Raw genomic sequence first — 13462 nt, forward strand, 5'->3', positions numbered from 1 at the left:
GCCTTAGAAATGACTATCTATTCTATTAAATTCCCTTTTTAAAAACTTGCGTGTGATTAAGATGTATTCTTAGTTTCACTTTTCTTATATAATCAGGAGTGGTTCTCCTGGTCGGACTCCCCCGAAAACAAAAGTTTTCACTTAAAAATCGAGGTAATTTTGTTCCAGCAAAAGTTTGGCAAGCCAAGAAAAAAATGACAATGAATAAAATAGATAAGTAAAAAAAAAAGGTCCTCTCTTGCGAATGAATTACATATTCCCCTATACATATTTGATGTGCCTCTCAAGGGGGGGGGGCATTGGCGGCGGAAGCGGGCGGGGGGACGTGTCCGCTCCTAAAGTTGAGGTGGGGGACGACCCACGACCCCCCCCCCTAAATTTTGTATTGATGAACTTTTTTTTTTTGCTTGTCAAATTTTTTTGATGGTCCTAATTTTTTTGGCTTCCGCCGACAGAGGGGAAGGGGGGGGGGGCGGGCCGGATGTGCCCATACCAGCCTGTATTCGCCTCTGAATGTTTTCTTTACATTTTTAAACTAAAAAAGTGTTCTTGCTCAGTCTTTATACACACCCGGACTTTGCAAAATATCTTCTAATGTCAGGCAACTTGATTTTTTCCCCCACAAAAATAAACTCCTACTTTACCCACCACGAATATAAAGATACCTATGCCATCAAAAGGAAGTTCTAACGCTACATTATATTTTTGTTAAAATGTATATATAAATATATATCGCTGTATTTTCCAGACGAAGGCCAGGCTAACCTAATTGAGAATATTTGAGGATGATCTGAATCTATCATTATATTCTATAATATGTTCTCCGATGTGCATCTGCTGCCCTATATACATGACGAATATTTCATTCAAAAATCTTTTCATGGTGTAGGTCTCCATAAAATATTTATTTGAAAGTCAGGAATAATTAAAGTGCTTTAAAATGTTAAGATAATAGAGTGAAATCACAAAGCAAAATGCTGGAAATTTGATCAAAATCGGATTACAAATAAAGAAGTTATTGAATTAAAAAGATTTATATTCTTCCGGTGAAACAGTTCTGTGCATGATTAGGGGCACGGGCTGATGATGTAATATCCCCACTAGTTCTTTTGAATTATATCATATGAAATTAGGTTTATAGGCCTATTAAAACAATTCCACCAAGAACTTTAACAATTTGATGTAACTGATTTAGTGAATTATAGTTGTTTCTTGCTGCAACTTATTTCATAAAAATCGAGACAGTACATCACATTATTTTTTACGAAAAAATGAAACAATTATAATTTCATGTAATAACATAAGAAAAGGGAATATAGGGATGTGACATATCATCAGCCTACCATGCCTATAGAACTGTTTTGTGAATAATGCAAATCTTATCGGATTTTGATGAAATTTTCAGCATTTTGCAGTGGGAATTTTACTCTATTTCAGCTCGGAGCATCTCTGTAAAAAATAGGCCCGTACTCCCAAACCCCAGTGCAGAAATTATATGTACATTATACCATAAACAAATTAACTAAAACTAATTTGTATGAAATTATGACCAGCAAGGAAAGGCAAAGGCCCTAAAGACATTTTCTTTTGGGGAGGAGGGTCGGTGACTGGGGGTGCTGGCCAGGCGAAGGCAGGCGCAGGCAGGAGCGATAATTATTTCCATTTACCGTAATACTAGTATTTCCTTTGAGAACACCATTCGTAATTCAACTCGAGACCCGCATCACGAAATGGCCACATTTCTGTGTCGAAACTGTGCTTCTTTTTTTGGTAAAGGAGGCTTGAAGCATAAAGTTCTGAATTGTTTTCCGAACTTACTTGGAGATATTTCACCGATGTATATTCCATGCGTAGGATATGCAAAGAAAGCAGGTAGAATGACATCTAATACTAGTTATGATTTATTATTTTGTGCATGGGATCGATCGGGTGGCGACGTCTGTACCGGCGCGATTCGCGAACGGTTTGCATGCAAGGGAATAGGAATAATCACGTTTTCGTGTTGCATTGTATCTGGATTGTACATGAACTTGTCGCAGGTCACGCGAATAGCGTGTATGTATGTGTGTGTTGTAATTGATATGAGTGAGCTACTCGGACTCCGGACTGATGACTAGCCTGCCCTTGCCCTTGAGGACTCCATAGGCATAATGATATATTTTTTTTAGTATTTTAACATATACTTCTTAATCATGGAGCCTTGTCACCGCCTCCCATATTAAGAATAAGAATAAGAGACGTAAAAAAAATGTATTTCTCTAGGAAATCCATCTTTGAAAAAATAGATGATCAATGAATGACTTTAGCCTACATGTAACAGCTCGAGCGAAGTTTGTGCATGCTCCACTTCACTACTGCTACACTACACTCCACTAGACAGCTGGCAGCCGTCTGTTTCGAGAATTTTTAAAATTATTTTATATTTTTTAAATTTCTTCGTACACAGATAGCTCGCTATCATTTAACCCAGAGGGCTCCCGGCCGCGTAGCGGTCGGGAGCCCAGAATCGTACGTGCATTTGTCTATGGCTCACAGAGAAGCGTGAAGTATGGTCAAAATAATTCTCTGAATATAAACTTCTAACAAAAATCAAGCACTTACAACGATTATATGGATTAAGGTCTAACGAGTGGCGGTTTCCCGACATCGAGGTACAGACTGGAACATCAAAAAAACGAAGAAGTTCTGTCGCGGTAGCTCCCCTTCTTAAAAATTCATAACAAAATGGCCGATCGAGCCCGGGCTTATACGCGTGCGCAACAGCCTCGGTACCGGTCTCGATCGGCCATTTTGTTTAGCTATCATGCAGCCACCATTAATTAGGCCTAGGGACTTACATTGTCAATGCAAAATCCCTGTATCGGGGGCTATCGGGGCTCTTCAATTTTTCTCTTTAATGAATCAAACTTTAGAAAATTAACACGACCAAAATGCAAATTAATATTCCCTCTTGGCATTAATTGCCAAAAAACGGAAAAAATCAAGTTAAAAGGAACAAAAAACACTGACTTACCTCGGCTGTCATGCAACTTCACTCTCCTGTTTTATCCGAACTTAGTACATAAACATATGGCCATTGAGTCCCCTGTACAGATCGCGCTACAACTTCGGTCTCTGTATTTGGTGAGTGAAGCCAACGGAGTTCAGCTGAACAACCAACATAACACAGACCAAAGCTTTTGGTCTACAGTCCACCTTCCCGAACTTTGGGACCGTGAACTCGTTTGGAGGCAAAGGTGGGATAAAACAGTTATTTATTGTAAAAATTATTACAGAAAAAAATAGGAAAGAGTTCCATATGCACCCCCCACTAAAAATAACAAAAGATTGTTGAGACTTCCGGTTCGTTCACTTTAGATTTTTTTAATCACTTTTTTACTGTTGCCTACCTTGCTTGGGACTCGAACTCACCTCAATTTATCTGCAGTCAAGACCTTTCCTGCTACGCTAGCGAGAAGCGCTGAAACCAGAAGGGGTACTTTAACGATTATTAGCTGATAGTTCGGCTAGTCTTGACTCACAGACCCTTTACTGACTAAATATACCGATGTCTATGGACATTTACACGCATTAGATCCTGCTCAAAATTTGACGGAATAAAGCCATATTTTGGTATGTATTTCCACTTCCCCATTATATGTTCTATATTAGGCTAGATATATTATTCTGAACCGTCTGCATGTTTTTATTTTCAATTTTAGTTATATGGAACTCTTACCAAAAATATAATGAGAAAGAAAAATAGCTTAATTTCTTACTCTACACCCATATTTCACTCGGTGCCCATCCTCCAGTTATCCTCAAAATTGGTGAGTTTGGGCCAGTATCCAATTCCTCACACGTATTATTCATGGCCGACTTCAATACATCACATGCGATTGGTCGCAGTTCAAACAGCAAAAATATTTTTATATTATATATTGGATGGCTCAGTAAAATAGACAGGAATAACCATCATTTCTGGGGATTTCCTTAACAATTTCTGACATTTCACTATAATCCCCATTTACCGACGGTAGTTCATTAATGTGAGCTCGCATGTGTTATCACTTCCTCCAATTCGCCAACTAACTGTCCAGACTTCAATTTTCTTTTTTAAATCAAATTTACAGTCTAAGGATTTACTAAATACTGACTACTGTCTTGAATATATAACAAATAACTAAATATATACAAAAAATGGATCGAAAGGTATGAAAATCTGTCACAGAGCTGCCAAGTAGTACGGTTTTCCCGTATTTCATACGGAAATCAATTTAAAATAGGGCAGTACGCTTTTTCATGATAAAATACGGGAAAAAAGCAAATTAGAGAAGAAAAGGTATTGTTCACCCCACCGGGAGCTTTCGGGCGGAAACAATATAGCGGCCAGCCAGCGTCACTCGCAACGGACTTCATATATCCATGTGTGTATGTTTTCTGTATGTGTGCGGTGCTTGTAGCATCAGTTGTCTATGTGTGGGACTGAAGTAAATCTGTGCTCCAACTTTCCAATGGATATACATGTGTGTGTGTGTACGTGTGCATATATGGGACATCGTTGATTGAACATGTGTCGCATCTCATCGTTTTCATCTGTGCACTCTGCCAGTGGTGTTTTGTGGTTTGATTTGAGATTTCATCGTGGAAATCATCAAAATGTCTTCTAAATCAGCTCAACAACCCAATAATTTCAAGGAGGAATATTGCAAATGATAGAAGTGTATCATTGCGTCAAAGAGGGACCAGTTTAGTGTTCAGTACAATGTGGAGTGTTTAGTCTTCAACACAATTGTTTACGTGTGGGGCGCAAATGTAAGAAGTGATCGAACTTTGCCATTACGTATGCATATTTATCTCACACGGTAAAAATACAGATTTTTGGTCAAAATACTGATTTTGGGGGATAAGAATACTGAAAATGCAAAATACAACTTGGCAGCTCTGAAAATGGTACTTTACTGATGTTTTCTTGTCTTGGTCTCGAGAATCACCCCAAAATGGCAGCCCAAATTACCAATGAACGGAGAGGGCGTCAACAATTTACGAATGTGATATCGATATTGCTTTCGATATTATACGATCTGCTCCACATGTGAGCTAAACCGCTACGATCACAGGTAGCAGACGACATTCGATATACATGTATATCGAGACATTAAATAGTTAATAACGATAATGACGTAATTTAACTGTACAACAACAAAAACTGGCATTTCTACGAAAAAGCATTACCTCAAAAGTGACTATCGCGAAAAATTTGTAAAGCTTCAGAACAGAACAAAAAAAAAGTGTGTTGTAATCATGGCTGCCTGTTGTGTATCAAAAGCCTTATAGATGTGATTTGTGTGATGGGCAGTTCCACGGTTACGGAGTGACATTCAGAAGCAACTTTTTTGCATTCAAACAAAGATATCACCCATATTTGAATAGTTATTTGCAAAGAAATGGTACCTGACAGTAGTTGGTGAAACACACTTTTCAAAATAATATAATTCATTATTTTGATCAACTGAATTAATGAGATATGAATATTCATAATCATGGTTACGGACTTACGGAGTGACGCAAAATGGACATGCATATTTGAGGAGAAAACATATTGCTCAATTTTGAATTGCTATCATAAGTTTGATTTATTGATTGGATTCTACATGTATGTTCTAGCTTTAATATGCTGCATTTCATTTAAAATTGATGTATTATTTCATTAATTATGACTTAAAACGTAAACCCATACCCGGTTACGGAGTGACATGAGAAATATCCACTCACGGACAGCATACAATTAACTTATATTTTAAGATTTTTGTTTGATTTGATGTAAAATGATATTCAGATTATCCAAAAGAAAAATTCACAAAACAAGCAATAGTTTTCTGTTACATTGAAATTAAGTAAAAAAACAAGATATATAGTCCCATGTATAGAATTTCTTATATGGTTCGGATTCTCCTATAAGGAGATGCGTAAGAAAAAAAAGTTGTGGCTAATTATGCTCCCCTTTCGTATTTATGAAATTCCATATGCGTTTTGATAGAAAAATTTGATCCAAATTTGAAATAGAGCCAATATAAATTTTTGGGAAATGTTCACTTTTGCTTAGAACTGCCCTGATGACCTTAAACATTTTAATTTCTTGTTGTGTTTCTGACAAGCTACATGTACCTGTATTGTGTGATTACTTGCTTATGATATTTCATTTCATTTCATTTCATTTATTTCCATATCATATCCATGATATCACAAAGTATATAATATAACTCATACATACAAATTACACAATTGATGTTACTGAACGATAAAGCATATAATAATAATGAACAGATTTGGATATGGGGGGAACATGCAAAAAAAGCAAAGCTTGTTACAAGGCAAGTTCCCTAAAATAACAGTATGTAATAATCATAAGTTATCCTTAAACAGGAAATAAATCAATAAATAAATCAATATTACTTAACTCCTGCCCTATGAAAGCTGCTCACTAATTTTTTTTTCTATATTTTCATTCCCGAGTCCATTATTCCATTTACTGCTCAGTACCACAGCTCCTCCCCCCCCCTGATGACACACCCTATCACAAACGTTACAGTGTATGAACATACATAGGTTTCATCTATGATCTGAACAGCATACATTTGCTTTTGTAAAGGAATCGAACACACCTATTAATTGCTTTTACATGTATTTCTGAGTTTTACACCAAACTATGAAAATTCTCTTTTTAATTCACAGCCAAAGGAGGTGCCAAGGGTGCTAAAGCCGAGCGTCTGTATGACATCCTTGAAGTGAACACGGACCCAAAGTACCTTGCCACTCATTGTGCAGGCTCAAACTTCTTGAAGGAAGGCACAGATGTCCAACTGAAAGCAGATGAGGAATACCCAGACTGGTTGTGGTCTTTGAACACTGGAAAGTCCAAGCCTCTGGATGAATTGGATCAAGATACCCCACAGTATTGGAGGAGGTTGAGGAAGATGCATATGAAAAGGAACAATAGACTTGCCAAAGGAAAGAAGTTCTAGGACCTTGTCACCTTCTGTGCCCTTTGTTTCAAGACTTTGTTACTGAATTACTGATCCATGATGTACGAAAGGCTCTCTTATCATCGACAATGATTGGGAAAGTTGCAAAGGTGTGTGGAGTACCAGGCCAGTCACAGTGGGTCTTTCAAAAACTTCTAAAGTTTGACCCTCCTTCTCTCCAACTTTGGAGGATACATAATGTTCATCTTAACTTAGATTCATAGACTGACTCATAAAGGTGGATTTGTTTGTCTCCCCCTGTAGGATTTTGATTGTAAATTTTATGTAGTCAGCGAGCATAGATGATGAAGAATCAGGGTCAAATGATTTCATGATTATCAGTTCTGGTATTCTGAAAATTTATTTATATTCTATATTACTTTCCAGCAATTTGTTAGTGTGTGAATGGACAAGCACACAAGTCAGTGGTGCAAAAAGTTATAAAGCTAATTGCATATCTCATTTCAGATCACTATGACAAGTGAAATAAGATGAGCGAAAAATTTTCAGATTACTGTCCTAGGATACATACAAGTGATGATGGCATGAAACTTTCACTTTCAGAAAGTGTTGATTCTATCAAATGTTTAAAAGTATGATTATGAAGTGACAAACTTAATGCTTTTGAAAAGTCATTGAAAAGACAGAATGTCAATCCTGAATGCCTCTTTTTGTTGGTTGTGGTTGCACTTGAGATGTACATTTTGTTCAGCATTTACAACTATGTTGACCATGTTTTTTTTGAAAATATTATCCTTTGACGTGTTTAAGGGGGCATGCGTGGGGAGGCATTAGTCCAAATTTAATGTTGATTTATAGAAGGTCTCTTTCCCAAAGCAAAATACATGTATAGTGGGCCTCCTGACTCCCAATCCCTAACCAAGTCCCAATGCCCTACATGTATCTTTCTTGCACTTGGTTAGGGATTGGTGGCCAAGAGGCCCCCTGTATGTAAGCTTTGGGAAAGCGAGCTTCCATGCATCAACATCCAACCTGGACTATGGAGACATGTGCCCCAGCCCCCAGGAAAACAGGCATTAATGTTCAAGGTGGTGGGGGAGGGGAAGAAAGTGAAGGCAAATGTTTTTTTATTGGGTTAAGAAGAAATTAAAAACTTGTTGAAAGATTAGTCTCATGAACAACCAAAAATTTTGGGGTTCAGTCGTTGAAAAGGGGCATGATTTCTATGCTTCTTTCGGGAACAGGTGATAGAATCTTGGAATGGGGACAGTTCTGCACTCGCCCTGAAGCCTGGGCACCACTTTTCCCACATGTCAGTGTATGCATTTCAAAAGGGTTTTATCATTGTATGACAAATACATTTACCTTGAATATGAATAGAGTAACTTGTACTTAGATGTGACATGAGTGATGAGTTCACCTTCTGTTCTTGCATTTCAAGAAGTTTTTTAAGTTATATACTGAACTTCCCATGGCCCTGTTTTTTTTTCCATTAAGTTTTTATTGATCGATAAAATGATTACATAAATATCAAAATATAATCAAAATCAAAAAAAAAAAAAAAAAACAGAACAAAACAATAACAATCATAATCAGAACAAAGCAGCATTACATGGAATAAAGGGGCTCAGCTAGAAAACAATTACATCTAATATACAAGCAGTTTCTTACACAAGTACACTGTACATCAAAGAAGAAATATTCCAGCATCAAAAGCAGGTAAAAACCTTCCAGCTTTTCTAGTTTTTTGTATGGAATGATCAGTGAGTGCAAATGGAAGATTGTCGGTGTATTCTTGCAATAAATTTGAGATTTACATGTACTGTATATGTTCTGGTGAGCCATGTTATTTTCTTTGTGGTTGTGAATATTTCGCCTACTTATATGTAAAAGTATAGTAAACAAATAAAGAGGAAATAATGCAACAGATTTTTTAATTCTTGCGGGCATACATTACTGGTCTGAATGGAAATTTGACTCTGATCCAACCACATGTTTCCATGCAAATTTTTCTCTGAATGAATCAGCTTGTGTCATCACATCGGGTTGTCGTGTTGGGTCAGGCAATCATGAAACCTAACCATTCCAGAACAGGGCTCGGCAGCATCTGGTCCAGTTTACTTGATTTTCTTTTAATTATAGCAAACTTATTGAATGGTTTGGTAAATTGTACCCAACGTTTCGGGAAGTTAGGGGGCCCTTTATATATGCGATTGCCCGACCCAACGTGATGGCACAAGTCGAATGAATAACCGTTGTGAACTTGTGATAATGAAGACCATTTGGATATTGTATTGTTGCCAGAGTCAAAGAATATGTAATATGATAATGAAGGCATAAATGTATCCCTCAAATGTAGCAGATTAAACCCTTTGTAATATACCATGTACACTGTAATCCACATAAAAGCCGAACTTTTTTTTGTAGACAGATGTATGCCTTTCAATGTGAGAGTGGTTCATGAATTTGCCTCCTTATTTTTACACATATTTTGTAGATTTTTTATGGGATTGTAGCCAAAACACTGCAATAAGTGTGGTTTATATTAAAGGGGTACTCCAGGCTGAAAATAACAGATAAAGAAAAATCAGACAGCACTGAAAATGTCATCAAATTGGACAAAGGATAATAAAGTTGACATTTTCAAGATATGCATTATTTTGGTTAAATAGTTCTTTGCATGCCTTCATGAATATTCAGTGAGCAAACTGATGTCATATCGCGATATCGCCACTTGTTCCTTTGTATTTTATTAGATGAAATCAGCTTTATTTAAATTTTGTCCAAGAATGAAAAGTATTGGATTTGACAACTGATTTAAATGCATTAGCTATTTATTGCTGCAACTTACTTCATTATAAGGGAGACATATCATACACACATGTATGAAAATATGAAGTATGACATCAATTTATCAGCCCACCTAATAAACATTCATGACGATATGTTTATAACTGTTTTCACAAGATATCACTAACTTTAAAATTCAATAACTCTATCAGATTTTGATGAAATTTCCAGCATTTTGCTCAGTGAATTTTAATCTATGTAGATATAATTATTTTCAGCTCCCAGAGTACCCAAGTAAAACAAACGCACCTACACCCAACAATGTATGTCATACTGGAAATGTTTTACATTAATGCCTTTTAGCGGTGTTACCAGAAAACTAATTTACCAAATGCCTCCATAAACTATTAAGATTGAACCTTCTTTACTCTCTTTGAAATGATTTACAGGTAACTCTGCCTCAAATGAATAATCTTGGGAACATAAAAATCTGTGCATTTAGTAGAAATTTGATTTTAGATGATGAATAACAAGTTTGGCATAATTAACCCTATCTAGGCCGGGGGGGGGGGGGGGGGGGGTGGCCTCGGAGGCCCCCCTCAACGAATCGCGCATTATTTTCGTTTTTTTTTACCGCGCCGCTCACTGACTTTACTTTCAAGACCAACTTTGCGTCACCGGGTACGAGGTTCGGAAATTACGCAACATTACATGTATGTAAGTGCATGTCAGACTGAAAATCTCAAAAACGTGATTTCGTGTACAAAGTCAATGCAAATTGTGTTTTCAACCCAAATTCATAAATGTATGATTATTTTTAGTTTTGCTGGTCTAGATGTATTTATTTTATGCTTTTTATGAACACAGAAGAGTCCCCAACAAATTTCATTGAAAAAACAATGAAAAATAAAAGGTAAAAAACAAAGAAATACATAAGAAAATGATTCGATATCGCAATTTTTTTCATGTATACTTGCTAAGAACACCACAAAGAGTTTCTATACCAAAAATTAGTACATTTGGAGCTTTATTTAGGGGTTAGAGGAAAAAGTATGATTTCTCATACTAATTACGCACAAATTAGCATAATCACTTAATAGCGATTCGCATGAAATAAATTAATATAGAATCTTGTAGATTATGTCCCAGGCAACCTGCGTGCCAATTTTCGGCGCGGTTGACGGCCAAGATCTTATAGGGGGTGGGCCGGGAGGCCCCCCCCCCTCCCATATGAACTCCCAAAATACCCGGCCTAGATAGGGTTAAGTCTGGAAAGTTTATTTTAATGTGGAGATTATTCACCTTAAGAAAGGTCTACTTATGTAGAGTTAACTGTATTCTTTGAAAAATAAAACCACATGAAAGTGAACAGGAACTGAATCCGTTGGTGTAACAAGAGGATGAAATAAGAAAAAGTAAACATTTACTTCATTTCATTTTTAATGTAGATGTCATAATGTTATCACAAAATCATTACTTGAAATGGAATATTCAAAAAGCACATCAAAAGTGCAAAATTATACAAATCACAAACAATGCCAATTAGAGATTAATTCTCACTCCATGATTTTTGATGATTGCATCATCCCTTATAAAGTACTGAATAAAATGCTATGAAATGTAAACCACCATAAACAAGTACCATATACTGTATTATATAAACAATGAATCAAATTGCAATTGCAAATTACAAAAAAAATATACAAATAAGGCATTACATGCACAATCATATTTTCACTTTCAGGTTATACATCAAATTAAATAATTGTTAATAACCAATCAACACTTGGTTTGATATGAATTCCTTGCATACAAGTATGTTATATTGAGTAAGATTGACAAATTTCAGGCCAGCCTTTACTGTAAATTAATTCAAATTAAATGTAAAATAATGCTTTCTAACATAATCAAGTTACATATAGTAAGATATTTTCTTGAAGGGCTGCAAAATTAGATTAATAGATTAATAATCAAGTGTATAAAAATGATATAAGAAATAAACTACATAAAACAAGAATATACAAGTGATTCATGCCGTTACACATATACGGCAATACAAATTTTAATGAAAATATAGATATTTTGTACGAAGTATTTCAAAGAATACATGTATATAATGCTGAGTGTGAGGCAGGTTACAAAATAAGATTTTTTTTTTTAACCCTAACTTTCCTGGGCTACATTGGGTATTGCAAACTTATATTCGGGGGGGGGGGGGGGGGGAAGCTTTTTTGGCACCCCCTTCGATCTTGGTTGTGGATTGTATGTGTACAATGAAAATTTGCACAAAAGTAGAGAATGGCATGATCTATGCGGTTGCATATCAAATTGCACTAAATTCATGTTTTATTTTATATCAATCAATTGAATTACTCTAATTTATTCATGAAATCATACTTTTTGCTCCATTTCATTGAATAAAGCACCTAGAAGGCATTTTTTTGAAGAAAATATTCTTTACAGCATTCCTAACAATTTGAATGAAAAACTTCCAGTACCAAAAATGATAATAGCATCGAATTAAATAATTGTCGATAAACATACAAAAACTCATTATTTAACAATCTAATTTTATTGGAAATTGTTACAACCCTGACTAAAACATATACATGTACGGAATGATTTCACAACTTGTCTTCAGGTATCTTTAATGAGTTGTTGGAGGAAGTGAGTGAACTACATAAGATCATAACATTTAAAATTCAAATAGTGTTCCGTCACATTTAATAGTAATGCAAATATCTTTCAAGGGGTACTCCAGGCTGAGAATACATATGATTTGAAAATATAAAGAAAAATTAGACAAACAAAACACTGAAAATTTTAACAAAATAGGACAAGGAATAACAAAGTACTTCTGACATTTCAAGACCTTCATTATTTGGTGAAACAGTTCTACGCATGTCTTCATGAATATTCAATGAGCAAACTAATGATGTCATATCTCCACTTGTTCTTTTGGATTTTTTTTTACATGTACATGTAATTATTTTTGTATGAACTTTGTCCTAAAAAAAAAAAAAATTGACAACTGATTTAATGCATTAGATACCATTTGCTGCAACTTATTTTACTATGGGAGGCACATCCTATACACATGTATGAAACTCTGAAATAACTATTGTTTCATGTAACATAAAGAGAAAGAAGTGGGGAAGAATATTCATGATAACATGCATGTAATTGTTTCCAGAAAATATTGCTAAACTTTAAAATTCAATAACTTCCTTTTTTGTTATCAGATTTTTTGTTGAACTTTTCATCATTTTGCTTGGTGAAGTTTACTCCATTTATTTTATAGATATATTTTCAGCCTGGAGTACCCCTTTAATGCCCTGATTCTGCGGTCAGGTTCATATGCAGGGCCAACTGGATTATATCAAGATTTTAGTGATTATATTGGTACCTACAGAAAAAAAAAGAGTTCAATCCTGTATGTCAACCCTCCGAGATAACAAATGCCTGGAATTCTCCTGAAGCATTTGGTAAGGTCCATACTTGACCTTTGTGTATAAAAGTAAATACATGATTTGCTGACTCTGCAGCTAAGCTAAACATGAATATTACTGTGTTATTCTTCAGAACCTTGAAGAAGCACTCAAACAAGAAGATGATAGACAGTACTTCGTGAAATAACCATTTGGTACAATCATCACTTCGTCTATGACCATTTTTTTCTCATAACCAGTTGGCCTAATATTCGTTTT

At 35.6% G+C, this 13462-nt stretch overlaps 1 protein-coding gene across 1 annotated transcript; it reads left to right on the top strand.

Moving 5' to 3' along the window:
• The first annotated feature begins 1684 nt into the window (after window positions 1-1684).
• Window positions 1685-7746, top strand: LOC121415796 (39S ribosomal protein L54, mitochondrial-like). The gene is made up of 2 exons (XM_041609127.1): window positions 1685-1872; window positions 6715-7746. The coding sequence occupies exons 1-2, from the start codon at window positions 1731-1733 to the stop codon at window positions 7002-7004; spliced, it is 432 nt and encodes a 143-aa protein (XP_041465061.1). The 5' UTR covers window positions 1685-1730; the 3' UTR covers window positions 7005-7746.
• Window positions 7747-13462: the final 5716 nt, after the last annotated feature.

Source organism: Lytechinus variegatus, chromosome 5 (genome assembly GCF_018143015.1).
Source record: "Lytechinus variegatus isolate NC3 chromosome 5, Lvar_3.0, whole genome shotgun sequence".
NCBI classification, from domain to species: Eukaryota; Metazoa; Echinodermata; class Echinoidea; order Temnopleuroida; family Toxopneustidae; genus Lytechinus; species Lytechinus variegatus.

What these genes read in the sequence shown, in the direction of transcription:
- LOC121415796 (XM_041609127.1), top strand. Translation starts at nt 1,731, where the DNA reads ATGGCCACATTTCTGTGTCGAAACTGTGCTTCTTTTTTTGGTAAAGGA. An exon ending in AGGATATGCAAAGAAAGCAG is followed by an intron (nt 1,873 to 6,714) that starts GTAGAATGACAT and finishes TTTAATTCACAG; the next exon opens with CCAAAGGAGGTGCCAAGGGT.